This window comes from Hetaerina americana, unplaced genomic scaffold, assembly GCF_022747635.1.
Source record: "Hetaerina americana unplaced genomic scaffold, ioHetAmer1.1.p SCAF_3, whole genome shotgun sequence".
NCBI classification, from domain to species: Eukaryota; Metazoa; Arthropoda; class Insecta; order Odonata; family Calopterygidae; genus Hetaerina; species Hetaerina americana.
In genome coordinates, this window is record NW_027286874.1 from 103,504,956 (window position 1) to 103,523,446 (window position 18,491).

Below are 18,491 nucleotides of genomic sequence, written 5' to 3' on the forward strand. Positions count from 1 at the left end.
CATTTCTTCATGTTTATTAATATAATAAAAAAGTTATTACACCCGAAAATGCTTCACTCAATGCTTACAAGTTCTAATAAAATCCAAGTTCTTAAAAGTCAGAGAACATTAAGAGTATAGGTAATCTTACTGTCTTATTATCTTCATTCCCCCTCCTTGTTGATAAGAGCGTAAAAATTATATAATTACCCCCTGTACAACAGATAGCACTTTGCAATAAACCAGCATGAATTGACATCACAGGTTGACTAGACATGGCTGTGGAACAGGAACTTTAAAGGCATTCCTATTAATTGGGTAATTTGATGGAGGGAAAGTAGGACGTATGGGCGGACAGAAATCTGGTGCGAGCATATATTGATTTTATACATACACAGAGGATAATAATAAGCCCAAGAAAAGATGCCAATGGGTCATGGATATTATAAGATCCAATCTGAGAGACAACTACCCAGGTGGTAATGGTTTGCACAGGGCAATCAAGTATGGATCATTATACCAATGAAAAATTATGCTACCACCAGAATTTGGACCCAAACCATATCAGCATTAGATATCTGTACAAACAAGCCTCCACACCAAACTGACACCTACATATCTTACGACCACAGATGTTGCAAACAAAGCCACTAACTATGCATCGTAATACCACAGTTATGAGTGCAACGATTTACACTTGGGGTTATGTAGCACAAAATATGAAGTATGATCACCACATTGAATATATATTATTCTATTAACATTAGAATGTGTATTAAGAAGATTCATAATTATGCTCTGGCCATAAAGAGTCCCTCTGGAAGCATAGTCATATAATGTAATGAGAAATTGCTTTATATTTTGCTCCCATGAGTGCATGCAGGCATGTGTGCAATGCTCCCACTTAACTATTATAACTGATGGTTCTGGCATATTATCCCCAAGGATTGTCTGTATTGACAACATGCAAACAAATGTAATTCTAAGAACTGCAGGACATACAACGACAGTAACTTTAACTGAGCATCTGCCAAAATGCATTAAAATGCAGAAGTTTCACAGTTGTCAACGCAAATGCTTTCCGCACTTTGAAATTTTTGCATTTTAAATATAATTCTCTTTCTCTACATTATGCATGACAATACGTCAACTTACCTCAAGAAAAGAGCCGAGGTCTGGTATACAGTTCACACAAATGGTATGAATCAGATTTTAAATAAATAGATAAAAATGATCATGATTTTCTAATGAAAGATGGAGGAGGTATTAAGTTTTTTTTATTATCTTCTTCTTCATTCAGCCACATAAAAATAAAATAAAAAGCAAGGGACGAGAGTGAAACTCATTCAAACAAAATCAACACCATGACAATAATGTGAAAAAACTAACTCTTCTCTCCGATTGCTTCCATCCAAATTGAGACAAAAATAACACTGCAAAAAAAGCAGGGCTGCCAACACCCAACACATCCATCGAATGCATTTAATAATCGTCGCCTCGACTGACAACTTCCTTGCATGTAGGGCGGAGCATGACAGTGTGCTCAAATTGGGCAGTGTAGCAGCCCTTGATGTCGCAGAGGGGCGGGTAGGGGTCGACAATGCCCTTGTCACACAAGTCCTTGAGGGCCATCTGATATTTGGTCTGATCCAATCTGTCCAGCCAGCGACGACAAAAGGCGAGGGTGCTGAAATGCTTGTTGATGACGCCCAAGAGTACCTTGGATGACTGCAGCCTGCAACAGAGATTGCATAAATTTCGAAAAACTGATCAAAGCACTTTTCCACTCGATAAAATTTTTTTATTTTAAGACCGGGTTTCGATGTATTACATCATCATTAGGTGGAAAAACGTTTATAACGTGGAAAAGGGCTTCCATCAGTTATTCATTATGTTCAACTTCCACCACATCACGCCTGAAGCTACTCAATTTGTGCATTAATTTCATTTTCATTATCAATCAAATTCCATACCACACTGCTTAAAGCAATTTTCATGAGGCAATTAGTAATGTAAGCAAGTCATAAGAATATCACCATTTAATCAAGTGTGCTTCACACACGAGCACAGGAAGGATGATCAAAAGTAAAACGATTAGGATTCACGTGAACTTTGTAAATACATGATACATTTTGTGTGATAATAAGAGAGGTAGAGCAATCATAGTGAGTAGAGTGATTCATTAATGTTCTCGAGCCATCAGAATTAGTGAAGATCCTGAAATCATTTCTCTACTTTTTTCAAGAAAACATTTTTAACATAAAAACAATTAACCACATTTTTGAGAGTCAATTTATATTTTAATTTTTAAGAGGTTTAAATGATGATTTTAGGGGACCAAAGCCAAAATCATCCCACATTCCCATAGCCCAACCTATGTTGAATTAACCAAATTCCTGCACAATTTTGCACAACCCATACCCCTGGCATTGCTTTCTTAAAATTAAACTAGTTCTATCCATACTAAAAAGTAAGACTCGTACTTTTCCACAGATTTTATTATACGGTACAATGCGTTTCACCGACTTGCGGCATGATGCCGCAAGTCAGTGAAACGCGTTGTACCGTATAATAAAATCTGTGGAAAAGTACGAGTCTTTCTTTTTAGTATGGATATTAAATACTTCCACGAAGTGAAGCCTGAAACAATAGAATATAAACTAGTTCTATTTCACCCCCGATTAGTAATAAAATTACATTTAAAAACTCTTCAAGAGTTATAAAAATTTTCGGCCCTTCAATAATTTTTTTTCTAATTTTCCACAAGAATGAGTGAATCCTAACTTTTTCCAGAATGGTCGGTCCAGGGAAAGCTAGGAACCTAAAGGCAAAACAAACAGAATAGAAGGAAGCAGGCAAGTCTAATAAACTATATCGTTAACATGCAAACAGCAACCATTTAACCAATTGTGGTCGAGCTGAAACCTAAAAACCTACTTCATTTCACTCCCACGATTTCTTCCTTAGAATAAAACTTTAACAGCAAGTTCAAGGCAACTGATGGCACATACATCAACACTTTGTTTACTTGTTTGGGAGCTATAGAGTAAGATAGAAAAATGAGCCCATACCTGAGTGGCACATAGCCCTTATCAAAGTTCTTCATGTAGTGGGACACTTCCATGTCATCGTGCACCTGCCCACGGCCAGTTGAGCCAAATGTTTCGATGGCATACATCTCATTCTCCTCCATGACTGTGGCCTCACCACCCTTCACTATAGGAACAGTCTTTCCAGCATGGATACCTACAATGGAACGCACACATCATTAGCATCCAAAAAAATCATGCCTAAAACTTTCAGTCAACACACTTAGCAGCTGAATGTTCATAGTCAATTGAACCTTGGTGACTGACAGCATAATACATTGTAATGTATAAGCCTTTTGAACCGAGCCATTTTCATCTAAAGGGAGAGCTCACTGAATGATGTATAAGAAAATGGTGACCACATGAAATATGATTTCGAATTCTCAGCCATTCAAACTTGCTTTAAGTCAACAACAGAGTTTTTGAAGATGACAACCAGTCATGCAAAGTCAAACATTTATTTAGCCCGATGCTTCATAATTCATGGCAATAATTGGCAGGTAGCTGACTCTGATCCCATGAGTCACTATACACCTAATGCATGGTGAGAACTTATGCTTCAGAAACCTCTGAACTATTGCAGACGTTCATAGGTGTGCGGCATTTGCTAATGCAAGCTTAGGATTCAAGATCCAATATAATTAAAACTAAAATAACAACACACTTTGACCACAAAAATTATTAACACAAGGAGAAACATAGATATTTCATATTCCTTATCTTCTGCAGACTTTGTTGCAAAAGTTAAGCAATGGCAACGGCTTAATATTTTACATTTGACGTGTATGGTGGATGTGACCTTAACTTTTACTTCTTTCAGTGATGGCATATTTATATTTCGATCCGTGTAGTGGCTGACTACTACAACTATCATCATCTACGCTGTATCAACCAAACTTTAACTTGCTCGTCCACTTGGCAACAATTGAATATGAAGGAGCAGAGTCCCCCAGAGTGTCCTGAACGTCAGCATGAATTTCCTTTGCTTTACGATGCATTTAATCACTGCTTGATTTAGTCACCATCTAATTTTTCTCCTGTAAATTATCACTACATATAAATAGATGCAATCATAAAGAAAAACTAAAGGTAATTAATGAGGTAAAATTACAGAATATGACACCAATGTTAGGTATTTGCAATATTACACATGAAAGACTCGACGAAGGTGATATGACAACTTTCGAATCTCAACATGAAGATTGAAGCACTCCTCACTATAAGTTTGGGAATGTGTTTTGCATGCGTTGAAAGCTCCTCACCAAAATTTCAGCTATTTTGGACACTCAATTGTTGTTTGAGAATTGTTTGAGTAAGTCATTGTGAGGATTTTTGGGAAAATGGAAAAAATTGAGAAATGAGTATATGATGGTTCTATCAGCCAGGAGGGTGTGGAATTGCATTCATCCATTATCTTCAAAAAGGTAAACCAATGACGATAGAGATTTAATCATCATAACATGATAAATTGAAGGCAGACATGGCAAGAAAAACACTGAATTTGAAAAATAAAGTGCTTTTCCATTTGCACAACGCTCCTACTCACACTTCTGCAGTCGCCATGGCTAAAATTCACTAACTGCACTTCCAATTGGATGACTACCCATTGCATTCACCAGATCTAGCCCCAAGTGACTTTTTCCCCGTTTCATAACCTTAAAAGTTTCATTTGGAGGACAGAGATTTTCATTAGCCTAGGTCGTCATTGCATATGTAAATGCCTATTTTGGGAAGAAAGACAACAATTACTATTTGTAAGGGTTAATAAAGTTACGAGAATTGTTGGAAAAACTGTATTGACTTAAAGGGAGACTATTTTGAAAAATGAATTTGAAGAGAAAATGTCTCGTTTATTTGATAGGTCAGAAGCTTTTCAGACTACCCTCATAAAAACAGAGGGCGGCGTTTAAATATGGACAAGCTCGAGTTTCCTCGAAAGAGGTATCTAGGCCAAATTAGCGAAACCTTCCCCAGACTTCTCCGAAGTATTATATTAAGTCACATTACTGTAAACAGTTTATGTGGTGTACCAGAAGAATCGAAGTATTTCGAAATATGACACCCAGCGCGAACACCTTCGATAATAGCGGCTCTTCGATTGTACTCCACACTTGTGCATAACATCTCGGTCATCTTGAAGTTATGGCTGTTTACTAGATGCCTATAGCTTTCAAGAACGACAATCACGGCCTCCAGTGGAACTAATGGTGGGAAATTCAAATTGAAATTTGTTCGGATTTCAGCGGTGCATCCTGTAGATGTTTAGAGCAAGACACAAGTACCTGCTAAGTATTATTTCCTTCACCACTGGTGCTAAATTACCATTTACTTGCCTTGGCTGAACTGTGCTCCCAACCTATGCACTTGGCTGATCACCTGACACACTTGCTCAAGATTACTGAACTACCCTGTCACTTCATCCTGACTACCTATCACTTCACGGTCATCATATCTACCCCTACCTTTGGCCATTTTCTGGACATTCCCTGCCCTGATGATAACCTCAATCTCTCCTGCCTAGAATAATGACAAAATGCAAAGTTCATACGTCTGGCATAAAAACAGGACATTATTCAGTCAGAACAGCCATCAATTCAAACCACCACCCAGTATTGTACAATTAATTCTTAACTTTTTCTCTTTGCAATGAAAGCATCAATTAACCTCAATAACAGGATTTTTTTCAAATTCTAATACACCCGACAGAGGAGTTGACCATGCATTGCTACTTCTTTGACAGTTTTTAAATTCTTTATTTTAATTTTCATGAGCTATGGTGTTGACTACAGAACAAAGTGTGAAAAATTATCTTTGGTTTTTATCATAGTAAATTGACCCAGCCATCATAGATTGTTTCTTCAAATAGTTTTTTTCAGGTCAATCTATTAAATCAAAAGTACTTCTGTTATGAAGTACAAAAAAAGAGAGGCAAACACAACTTTTAATCCACACACCAACACTGAAAGAACTTAGTGAAACTCACGATAGGGAGCGATGGAGTGACCATTCAAGTTCCGGATCGACTTCACTTGATATGTCTTCCCATCCAGCTCCACTTCATAAGATTCCATTACTTCCTGGATCGCAGCGCCAATGTCACAAAGCTGCACATCAATCCCTGCTGCCTGGAAGCAATAATGGCAAAGTTCATTAGAACTTCTTTGGAGGCAACACAAGTGTGCACACAGACACACACACACAACTTCATCCGTACCTTTATTCCTGTGTTCGTGGCATCACGCACTGCTTCAATTAGCCTGTCATATTTATCATTGAATGTAAGTGTGAAAGCACAATCAATGATTCGCCCTGCAAGGAGAACAAGAGCAAATGAATTAGCAACAGAACCAAACAACTCCCGTGGTCCCCAACACACATTCATAAATGTACGAGCAGTTTTATGGTAAACATAGGCTTTAGGCAACACAAGATCAGGTGTAATTGGACATGGAAAAATTCTTTCAGGTAATTATACACTAACATGTTACTGAATCACTTTACAATATTTTCACCATGTGACCATTCATGTGATGGATAAATATTGTAATGCATGGGACAACTCTATACACTTTTGCAACAATATGGCTAAAGCATTATAAAAAGAATAAAAATCAAAATAATATCTTGGAATAACGATTGATTTAAGTTCAAATTTTCAGAAAAGCAAAACTAACGGACATTTACATCGTCATATAAAACTGTGGGACTATTTACAAACTAAATGATTTTAAGCTTCATATTAGAAAATGAATTTTCCGCACTGAAGTTGAGCATTCATCCACTATCTAGTAGCCACATATGAAAAACTATGCTTATTTAAAAGTAGGAATCCATTTTTCAAAATTGTATGTCCCTACAGTAATAATAATGCATTTACTTGTCTGGAGATTTGTTGCATATTCACACATACACAAATATAGTAAGTGACACAACATTAAATATATTTTATCAAAAGAAAAGATTGGGATAATAAACCTCTTCAAATATGCAATGAGTTACTTTGGTATTTTTAATTCTATCAAAATTTTTATGAGACTTAAGTTTATTATATTATGTAGTCAATGAAAAATGATTATTTAATGTTAAAAAATCAATTGATTTATTATATGTATCTTCATCAATTCAATTGTCATTCTTTTAAACAATTTTCCTCAAATATTGCAGTAATTACATTTTTCATCTAAATGGAACTATAACAACATCATTTATGTGCAATAAATTCACTTAAAAAAATATGCTCCTATATCTAATTATGAACGAACCATTAATGTGAGTTCCAAAATCAATCTTGCAAACATCATCATACTGCAGTACAGTTGGATCTCCGGCATTTGGGGTGTAATGAGCAGCGCAATGGTTGAGGGAGCATCCAGTTGGGAAGGCCAGCCCTGCCTTCAAACCATTCTCACCAATCAAACGACGAGCCGTGTTTTCCAACTCCTCACATATCTGAATCATTGTCATGCCTGGCTTGACCCACCGTTGGATATGCTGTCTCGTCTGAATCACAACAAGAAAAACATTGAATACTTCAAACCAAAAATTAGGAAATATATGTAGAACTTTTTCTAACCCTATTTCTATGGAGGTGAAATATAACAGCATATCTGATGGCTATGCTATCAACCAAAAATGTCTTCAGAATTGAGGCAAATCGAAACATAACACTTCCTGGGCAATTTTAAAAGACGCCTTTTAATTCCAATGCATGGAATTCCATGAACTGGCACAGTACCAGTTGCCCTAACAATGATTCAAGAAGACACTTCACTTTGAGTTCATGTTTTCACTATATCATTATCCACATCCACATTGCACAAAAAATAAAGTATCATTGTGAGATGCACTTTTACTGAGTGCCATCTTTTCCCATGCCTATTATACTATCATTTAAAAGATATACATTCTGCTGATATTCACCAATATTTCAAATCAGGGTTCATTGTCTCTTTACTAGGCAATACTTTCTGCACAAAAAGCTTAGTAAAGTGGCAACTTCTAAATGATTTTTTTAATAAATGGTATCAAAATTATTTAACAACAGGACCTATTCAAAGACAAAGGATTTTATCCATCACAGAAGAGAACCAGTTGATGCACTGGATTCCTTAAGTTAGGCATTCCCTTATCAGCAGTCGACATCCAGTTGGTGATAAAAGAGTTCTAAAGTAGGATGCGACGACAAGAAAAAACATTCAAAGATACATTCGCAGAAATCAAAAGTAGTTTCATGTTGAAACGGTGAGAAATCGCAGCGAATTTCGGAGAATATATTAAAAATCAGTACATTTCAATTTCAATGGTTTGCTGATATAAAATAAAAACTAAAACCATCTTGCAGTCTTTAACATAATGACAACCTTATTGCTTAGGTACTTTCAGGTACCCACTTGTACTAGGCATCCACTGGATGGCAGCCAACATTGTGCAATTCAATGTGCATTTAACGTGCGAGCTTGGTACCTTCCTATTTACAGCACATCTGTCAGTTACTTAACTTTTATATAGTTACAGCAGTGATTTAACTAAGGGTTTCATTAGTTTTCTCAAATACAACAAACATGAGTAGCTGAATCTTATTTTGCACACATTTTCCCACTAATAATTTTTTGATATTGAAACATTTAATTAAAGTATTTCCCGACACACAAAACAGACATAACAAGAACTCTTCTTAAGATTGTATTTAGGATGCACTATGATTTTTCAGGTTAAAATTGATGAGAAATGCTTGGATGAGATGGAAAAGTATCTTAATATTAACACTTTTTCATAAGAAGAAAGTAGAATTGTCAATTAAAAAAACTATCAAATATACGAATGTTTATTCATCCATTCATCAGAAATCCATCATCACTGCTGTAAAAATCATACACACAGCTATTTTCGTTGTGCAATTCTATAAACTTTTATTCTGTTTTCATGTGGCAGTTTAGTGTCACCATAGGTCTGTTATGGATGAAGAGAGAGATATTATCCAGTTCTTAACAAGTTCCTTGAGCTTAGACCCTTTTGAAGCACATGAGCATAAGTTTTTTTTAACTCCTATTTGCATTCACGAAATCAACTTTGTGGGTCGCGGTAGTCCAGTGGGTAGAGCGTTGGACTGCTGACCCGAGGGTCCCGGGTTCGATTCCCGGGCAAGGCACTCTGGGCACCTGCAGCTCCACCCAAGCTAAGTGACTTTTTGGGTACCAGGTCTTCCTGGGAAACCATAACCGGCACAGGGAAAGGAACTGGCCCCCCTACCCTAATGTGTGAATTTTCACACGCCGTATAGGGCTTAGTACTGGGTGATCTCTACCATCACCTACTAAACCGACCTTCGGGTTGATTACTGTGTCTATGGTTTATGGTTTTTTAAATCAACTTTATGTTTCCTCCACTCTCACATCATCTTCTCAGTCGGAGGTGGGCCAAAACGCCTTTCAGCAGCCTTGTTTCTGAGTTCGGAAGAGTAATTCTTGACTTAAATTTTTTACATGCCTGTAATGCAACCTTTTCTCTTTCGATCCCATGTAGTTCTAATTCAACTTTTTACTTATTTACAACACTTACTTTTGGTGTGTAAAAGCATATATGCACACTTAATAAAAGGGAACGTATTACACATTGAACAATACCATCATACTACTTATGGTTGAGTGCCTATAGACTCCGAGTTTACCGCGAGAGATACAATTTTTGAGCAGAGAGGGGACATTCCCATTAGCCCAATACGTACTCAGTTTTGCAGCAGCACCACATGTGAATGCAACTAAATGCCCTACATTGTATACATTTGCGATTTATTTCGGAATTTTTCAGGGAGTGCTGACAATGAAATATTAACGCTCTATTGCTTACTAATGGCTCAAAATAGAGTTATTACAGAAATTTATAGAAAAGACAACTATTTTCAATGCCTGATAAGGGAAAAAACACTTAATGAAAGGATTTTTACAGACAGATTGGCTTGCTACTTAAAATACGATGCCTTACCCATATTCCACTCTCAGCCCATAAAACGTAGGCTGATATTTCGAGGATTTGACCAGTAATACGTTATTTGATCAATCTATATTGTTCACTGCTTTTCTTTTATAACAGAAATGCTCTTCTATTTTACTTTCCTTCCCTTTATTGCAGCATTGGTGAAATTCTTTAGGTGGTATGCATTGGGAGACTCAAAAATAGCTGGACAAGAGGTTACTGAGCATGTAACTCTAGTAGTTCAGATTTCTACTACATGGGTGATAAGTAACCCTTCCGGAGTCAGTAAGCCAAGTGGCATTACTTGATACAGTTGTAGTGAGCCCCTGAAATTATTTTCATGCCACAAGTTTTTCAAACTTTAATTTTTTTAAATGGCTGATATTTGAGAATAGTGTGCAGCATTGAAATTTTGTTTCCTACTCAGTAGAAGTGCACTGGACATGGTTGATATGTTGTCTACAGCTTACAAAGAACACACCTTGAGAGGAACTCTCAAGTGTATGAGAGCCATTCACAATTCAAATGTGGCGACATCAATCAGAATTCTACACCTGAGCCAGCCTTACACATCCAGAACTGATAAAAACATGGAAAAAAGTCATACGCTTGAGTACAAGAATAGAAGGCATACTATTGAAGAACTTAATGAACTACCCTGTTTTTGGTGGATCTCAGTGCAATGCATTTAAGCCAAAGATTTACAAATTAAACAAATCTTGACAAAATTCCTGCCCTGCTCCCGCTCACATAGCCTTTTCTGTGCATAATTTTTGGCAAAAAATTACATGACACTGCTTCCACACCCACCCTTAATTTCTTTCTTTACTCTTCTCCCAGATGACAGGGAAAATGGAAGGGAAATGGTTTACAGACATTTTGGAGGGGAAAAGAGAATCTAAGGCGGCAAGGCATCGGAAAGGAGGAGTACAAAAGGTGTTTCATGCATTGGAAAAAAACATTTGAAGCAAGGTATTAGTAGGCTAATAGTACTTCGAAGGAGCTAATGTTTGTAACTCAAAAAATTTATTTATTTTTTTTAATGTTGTCCAGTTACTTTTAAGTCCCCCCTAATAGATGTTCACTCCATAATTTTGGTGCAAGATACATATTTATGCTAGAAAATTTCATTTCTGGGTCAAGCCATTAGAATTTATCAAATAATATCAATGAATGTGCATATTTGATGCAAATATTACAGAAGTATACCCTTGTATATACAAATTTCATACGAGTTGATAATGCATTGTTATCTTGCTTCCCAAGAATAAAATATCCATCTCAATATCTTGGCATGGAGGGACCCTACTCTGCAGTGTGAAGACAACTCATTTGTCAATTCAGTAAAAATTAAGAAGAGGTTAAGGTTGGCTATAAATATGGTTGGATGGTTGGCTCTATAGTTACTCTAATGGTTTTAATGCACTCCGCTCCAAAATGAAAATCATTCAGCTGCCATAGCAGGCCAATTCTACATTCAAGAATACATGGCACCTCCGGCTACAAAAACCAAGCCAAAAGATTTTCTGTTTTGTACCAGAGGACTTAAAAAATTCAGGAGTCAAGTTCCACCATTCAATCGCATGGTTTGAATTTCAAATGCCCAGCACAGCTAAGGGCTTCAATTAGCTATTCAGGGTGCCTCAATTTCTAGGTTGATGGTTTCTCACAAAACGTCACCAAACTACACTTACCTGACGATGAGCCTCAGCAGCTAAGCGAACCTCATTGTATATGTCATTGTGAAGTCGGTCAAGGGCACGCTTTTCTTCGCTGGTGAAGCGGTCTTTGGCCGTACGATCATCGTTTACAATGGGATACTCCATTTCCTGACCAACGGGGAAATTGCCTGAAACAGGAGAATATTGCTCATTCAGAGATATCATTAAGAGTATTGACACAACAAGGGCACATAAAAAAATTTCCATTAATTAATCATTACCATAAATCCAATTACCAATATACAGGCATCCATTTTGAGAGGGCATCTGGAAGCTAATTTACAATAATTGCTTTCTTTGGTAAAATCAAAAAGGACATCATCATATAAAAAAAAAAGCACACACATTTTTGGTATAACATTACCAGAGGTTAAGATGTGTGCTATTTAGTAACATACAACACCGCAAATCTTGAAAAACCCCCATCTTCCCACATCACTTCAAAATTTCCTATTTTCATTCACCCAAAACATGAAAGGAATTACATGGCAGGATAAAAATTTTGAGCCACAAATTCAACATTATGATAGCGAGTCTATCATATGGCAATAGGAAGCATTTGAACTTCAAGACATGTTACATGCAAGAGAATGGAAAGAGAAACAAATACCATAATAAAAGTTATAACGCAAGGGAAAATGCGAACAAAAATTCTCAGACTAATATGAAAAATAAAATCTCAGACTGTTCATTGTATTAAAAATCTGATGCAGCTGACTGGATGACAAGAGTAATGAGCATGCAGTGAAATATGTTCGCATTTCATATAACACTTAGAGGCTCTCTTCCTCTCAGATCAGGAATCATTATCCACATCAATTCCATTACGTTCCAAATTGCCACTACACCTCTTGCAACATAACTCTCCTCTACATACACCGACGTAGTTAGGTCTACCTTCATAATCCCCATCATAGCTTCAGAGGTATCTCGATCCCTACTTGAGGTGCTTTGTGGAGGGCACTTTGAGTGAGTACGGCGTCCGTCGGATGGGACGTTAAGCTGCGGACCCCTTGGCGCCTTTCGTAAAGAGTAGGCTAATGCCGACGCCGGGTTTCTCTCCACCCTTCATCCTTTCCTGTCCATCCCCTATGGCGCAAATGACCTTAGCTGTCGGTCGCCTCCCCTCAAAACTACTACTACCCCCATCATAGCTCAGCAAGTACTTTATTCACTCATCTATTTTATTTTCATGATTCTTGTTTCAGCAGTGCAATTCCTATGTCTTCTATCTTATTTTCTCTGATTAAAACTTAAAATTAATCCTAAATTTGATGTTCAAAAAATATTTACATTCTTACAAAACATCAATTAATAAATGCGTATTTCTCAAAGGAAAAATTGAATCTCTATACATGTTGCTTCTGAACCAGTGCTCCCGTGACCCATAAAGTTAACCCTCTTAGTGCGGCCGGCCGATATATCGGCTTTCGTATCCCTGGCGAAAAGTGCGGCAGGCCAATATATCGGCTCTTGCGTAGGCTATTGTTTAAATCGCTGTAACTTATGGTTTTTTCTTCAATAATTTATGGTTTTTGTGCTATCGATAGGTTGAATTCCATAGAATTACGTAATTAATTTTTTATTAGCAATTTTAAATGCTTTTCAAAAAGTATAACTCTTACTATAATTTTTCGTTCAGTTTTGTACATGTCGGGAAGCTCAGCCTAATTGTTTGCTCGTTTTTTTTTTCTGAGTGGTCTTTCCACTATGAAAAGCCACTGAAAGGCTACTAATCTGTTTTCATCTGTAATCTCTTGAATGTGTTGTGGTGTCGTGGTGTTGATATATAGCTGCTTATTCAGACTTTGTTGAGACGATGGAAATGAGAACACTGCTTTGTAATCATTTTGGTTTCTCTTGCCGTCCATCCTATCTAATCAATTGCGCCCTGTGTAATGGATTACATTGTCAGTAGTTCTCTGTGAGTTAGAACTTGGTTTTTTTCTGCCTTTAGATTGTAAGCACATTGCCACAGTCTCAAGGAAAGGGGAAAAGTCCCAATTTGACTCAGTGAGATCAGCCTTTTCAACAAAATCGAACTAGCAGGGGCTGACAAAAAAATTTGCAATTCACTGGTTTTTCTTTATTTATTTATAATATTTTCTGCATGTCTTTTTGATTCTTTATTATATTTAAATATCGTAGTTTCATTGAAAAATGTTTTTAAAAAAATATTAGTTTTGTGTCTAAAAATCGAAATATAATTGCTAGAAAAATATTCTTCAAATTTATGATACTGTAGTAAATACATTTATTTTTCAGATAATGTAAATGTATTACATCATTATTAACTACAATATTATATTTTAAAATAAAAAAACTGCACATGGATATCTAAACAAATAACTTCATGATGTTTTTTTTCTAAGGTGATACATTTTCTTAAATTACCCTTCGCACTTCTCACTAGTACCCCTGAAATCCCCGCCGCACTAAGAGGGTTAATATTATCCATTCCTTCAAAGACTACTTCCAGGTTTCCATACACTTCCTCTGCAGGGTAAACATTTACAGGCTGATCCTCAGTAAAGGTATACAATTAACCAACAACTATTTTGATTATTAATGCAACAGGTCTTAAAACTTTCACTGCATATCTTTATTCTCATTGCAGATTATCTCTCAGCATTGTTTTCTAACTAATAAGCCCAAACTTAGGGTAAATTTTTCATTCTTAAGGCAGAGTATACACTATCTTAAGCATTGATTTTCTTGCCATTGCTCCCAGTCTTTCATTTTTATCATCATTTACCTAATGGCATTAATCCTCAACATGAGTTCAATTAATATGCAATTATTCCCCACATTCTTTTTTTTAGGGTGATGCCAACACTCATTTTCTGGTCACCGTATAAGTACAGACCACTCCTATGGCTATAGTGACAGAGGTCATTCACCCCTGCTAATTTTACAACTCTTTGGATGACCAAATCCAACCTAGCTACCTCCATCTTCTCATGATCCTACTTCCATGTTACCTTTAAGAATCTCCCATTCCAGGACCTTCCCCAATTTACACTGTTTGCATACTCCTGATGGGCTCATGTCTATACCTTCCGGGGAGACTAATGCAGCAATTTCCTGTTGCCTTCCACAATGTAGTGATTGATCAGTGACATCTATTTTATCACTGCCAACAATATAGCAGGACATTTCGGGAAATTTTTCACAACCCAAACTATCAGTGTACTCAAATGAAATCGCACCCATTCACTGGAGACGCAGTGAATGCAGGGAGCATAGAATTGTATTTGCTTCCTGTTTTCATAAGAGTAAAAATGATACTTCACGGGCTTACAAGTATTTGGGAGTTTCTAGGATTTAAACTAAGAACTTTTGAAAAACAGTAATCACATAAAAATATCATACCAGCAAATATCTTCCCAAAGTTGCACAAGGAGAATTCATTGCAATCAGCCCAGCTTTTTAAGCGAGTAGCTCATTCACAAGGAATGCTGGAGAATTTCGCCTGATTTTCATTTTAATAAAGTATGAAGTGCAAGTCTAACATAAATTCACACTTGCTCTGTGGCTCCAATACTATTAATATTTGATTTTATTTATGTAATTATTAATTACTTGAATTGACGTATACACATATAGGATAGATCCCTTCACAGCTTATTATTAAAAATTATTTTCCACAAAGTGACAAAAGATTAAAATATCAAATAACATATAATACTGCATGCTAATTTAATTCCTCAAATTACAAAGTACTTCCTCTAAATTACAAAGAGTTTTTCGTTTAGACTTAATAATTTGACTTTTCAAAATTCTTTTTTTTAGAGTTCAAAATATTACAATTACTTGAGAGAACTTTAACCAAAAAATTAAAGTCAGCTTTTAGACGATTTGCAGACCATCTTCTGGGTTTAGAGATGAGAACATGAAGAATTAATTTAATTAATTTGTGTTTTTTCGATCATTATTACAAACTAAGACCAAAAGATTTTCAGTTTTTGCAAACACTTGAAACAGGATGGAAATTAATTTAACAGGAATCTTAATTTCAAAAACGACTATTTCCAACGACACCAATGGATAGAATTATGGTGATGATTTCCACACATTTGTGATGACCACAATTTCATCATATCCCAACGGCAAAATTCAAACGAAGTAAACACCATGCATACAGAAGACTTGACAAAATCTCTTACCACCTATGCGTACAATTTTTGTTCAAACTTATGCGACCATTAAAAATGTTACTAGCTGATGATGAAACCTAATTTATAATAACTAAAATTATTCAATTCAACAAACTTATGTCAAAACCCGTCACTGAATGCCACTTAATCAATCCGAAGTGCATGCAAATTGCCTAATGAGTGTAACTTACCATCTGCAAACAGATCAACGATCGGAATAGTGGGAGGGTCGGTCTGGGACTTAATGCTGCTTTTGCTCTTTGACTTCCTCTTTTTCTTTTTCTTCTTGCTTTCTTCGGTTTCACCTAAAAATAACAATACAGTTACTATGCCACCTAATGTCACTAATACTAATAATTTACAATAAAATAAACGATAAAATACGAACCTTCGTGTTCATGTTCAGGAGCATTTTCTTTCCCATTAAGTTTGACCTTTTCGAGTGTTTCTGTGACGGTTTTAACTTCTCCATCTCCCCCTCCTGGAACATCCACGGATGTCTCCACTGAGGCTACAAAGCACCAAAAGTAAAATGTTAATACTTACAAGCCGGGCACGCCATTCTTTAAGCATTCGACATTCACTGAAGATTCTCACCGGCCTTCTTCTTTTTCTTCCTCCTCTTCTTTGACGACTCTGTAGCTACATTTTCTCCCTCTACATCCTTTTCCTTTGCTGAGAGACCACCATCAATTAATTTCTCATCGGACTTCCCTACTTCGTCGACGACTGCAGCCATTTTGATTTTTAGTCGAATACAGAAATGACCACAACATGTGACGAATAACCTCCCACGGCTCGACCGAATCCGCCACTTAGCTGGAAACAACAGAGTAATGAAAATCACCAAAAACAGGTATTCATGCCCGCGTCATATGTTTCGGGCCTTTACGGATATGACTGTAATTTAAATAGTGGTTGTGTCTATGATAAATTAATGTTTATTCAAAATCTCTTTTTCCGCTGGAATATAGCAAGTGGAAGGCATTTACTTATAATTTCATTTTAGTGCCAGTTTTCAAAGCTATTAAGATTTAAAAGTACTCGCCTAACCAATGGATGACTAATGTCGTGCGAATTTAAAAGCGTTACTTCCTCAAGAAAAACAATTGAATTTCCTCATATATCATTCAATGAAGTGTTTTGTACAGTTTAGCGCGTCGTTTAAGATTAACTTACAACCCTTTTTCTACAATTAGCCACCGTTCCACTTTATGGCCATGTTGTAGATAACGAGAAGAGCCTGGTAAATTAACTGCAAATTTGGTATGGTTATTTAAATTCAATCGCACACCTTTTATATGTACATCAGAATTACAATTACTTAAAGCGGTTTTCTAGAACTGTAGTTGCCTTGAACTGAAATAAAAACTTACTTGCATCAATATTAACACACCCGGTTATTTTCCCACGTCTTCCTAAAAATCTTATATAAATAGGGTGATACAAGGACAGCAGAACACTAAAATCATATTAAGGATTGTAAGCTCTAAGAGAAAAATGTAAATTAAAACAATTTTGTAAATCGCCCATTAATTTAAAATGTCTTTTCCATGGTGTTAATTGAAAAGTGGGGTAATACAATTTTTTCACAGACGTTTTTACTAAGTATAGCGCTATGATGATAGCCAAGTACCTATTATAGATAATTAACTACCATGGCACATACTTATAGGACCAAAACATGTATTGATGAAATTCAAAGGAATATACTAGTAGATTCCTATGACTTCATTATCTATGGAAGGTGCAGACGGCATGGCAGCGCTATGCAAAATCAAAATTAGAGTAAAAAATTGTGGGGGTTCTTTTTTTCAATTAGTTATCATACAAAGGATATTTTATGTCATAATTTTTTTACAAAATAGTTTTAACTGACTTTTGTCACTCCAACTTTACAATCAATAATCAGCTTACAGTATTCTACTTTCTTGCCTTACCTTACTTTTCCTATGTATTTTGAATGAAATGGGAATATCAGTGGTTGGGTAGATATTAGAATAGATGTCTCTGAGCAAATAATGATAAGGGCCTTTTGACATGTCCAGAGTGAATGATAATGGTGAAGACTATTAAGTGTGTGCCTGGATAAAGAATTTTCTTGAATAAATTGCATGACTGTCGTTTTATTCACTTGTGTACATGGCAAAGGGGCAACCTAAGAATACATGTATTACTGATTTTTATGTACGTACTGAGACAGAGACGTAGAAAATACCTTTCGCTTCAAAATTTTTCTTTAGTTCAACTCTCTTTAAGGCTAAGATTATCTTGTTTTATATGTTTACCGATGGATTTTTACATGAACTGTAACCTATAAATCCCTCCTTGATCTTGAATTATTCCATAACTTGGCCATGTAAAGTGATAGAGTTGATAGTATATCTGGATATTGTAAATGTAAGGATGCATTATGAGAGCTTGCTTGAGGATAAGCCTGACTCAAATCAGACAGGGTAGAACAAATATATAGACTGTTTCCACAAACATTTTTTTTTTTGGCAACATGGTTTCAAATCCCTTTTTATTTCTTTCTCCTCCTCAATACTGCATCTTATGTTTCATTTGCCTCC

At 36.1% G+C, this 18,491-nt stretch overlaps 2 protein-coding genes across 2 annotated transcripts in view; one reads left to right on the forward strand and one right to left on the reverse strand.

Annotated features, from left to right (window-relative positions):
* Positions 1 to 1,239: 1,239 nt before the first annotated feature.
* Positions 1,240 to 16,737, reverse strand: und (methionyl aminopeptidase und). Its single transcript, XM_071588573.1, has 9 exons — positions 16,516 to 16,737; positions 16,307 to 16,429; positions 16,110 to 16,223; positions 11,735 to 11,889; positions 7,331 to 7,568; positions 6,283 to 6,377; positions 6,052 to 6,193; positions 3,051 to 3,225; positions 1,240 to 1,714 (listed from the first exon to the last, which is right to left on the reverse strand). Exons 1-9 carry the CDS (start codon positions 16,655 to 16,657, stop codon positions 1,462 to 1,464), a joined length of 1,437 nt encoding a protein of 478 aa, XP_071444674.1. The 5' UTR covers positions 16,658 to 16,737; the 3' UTR covers positions 1,240 to 1,461.
* Positions 16,640 to 18,491, forward strand: part of LOC139690933 (regucalcin-like) — a 49,497-nt gene continuing 47,645 nt past the window's right edge. The window contains exon 1 of the mRNA XM_071588574.1: positions 16,640 to 16,774. Coding sequence (XP_071444675.1) covers positions 16,755 to 16,774 — 20 coding nt within the window. The 5' untranslated portion in view covers positions 16,640 to 16,754. The remainder of the gene's footprint in view (positions 16,775 to 18,491) is intronic.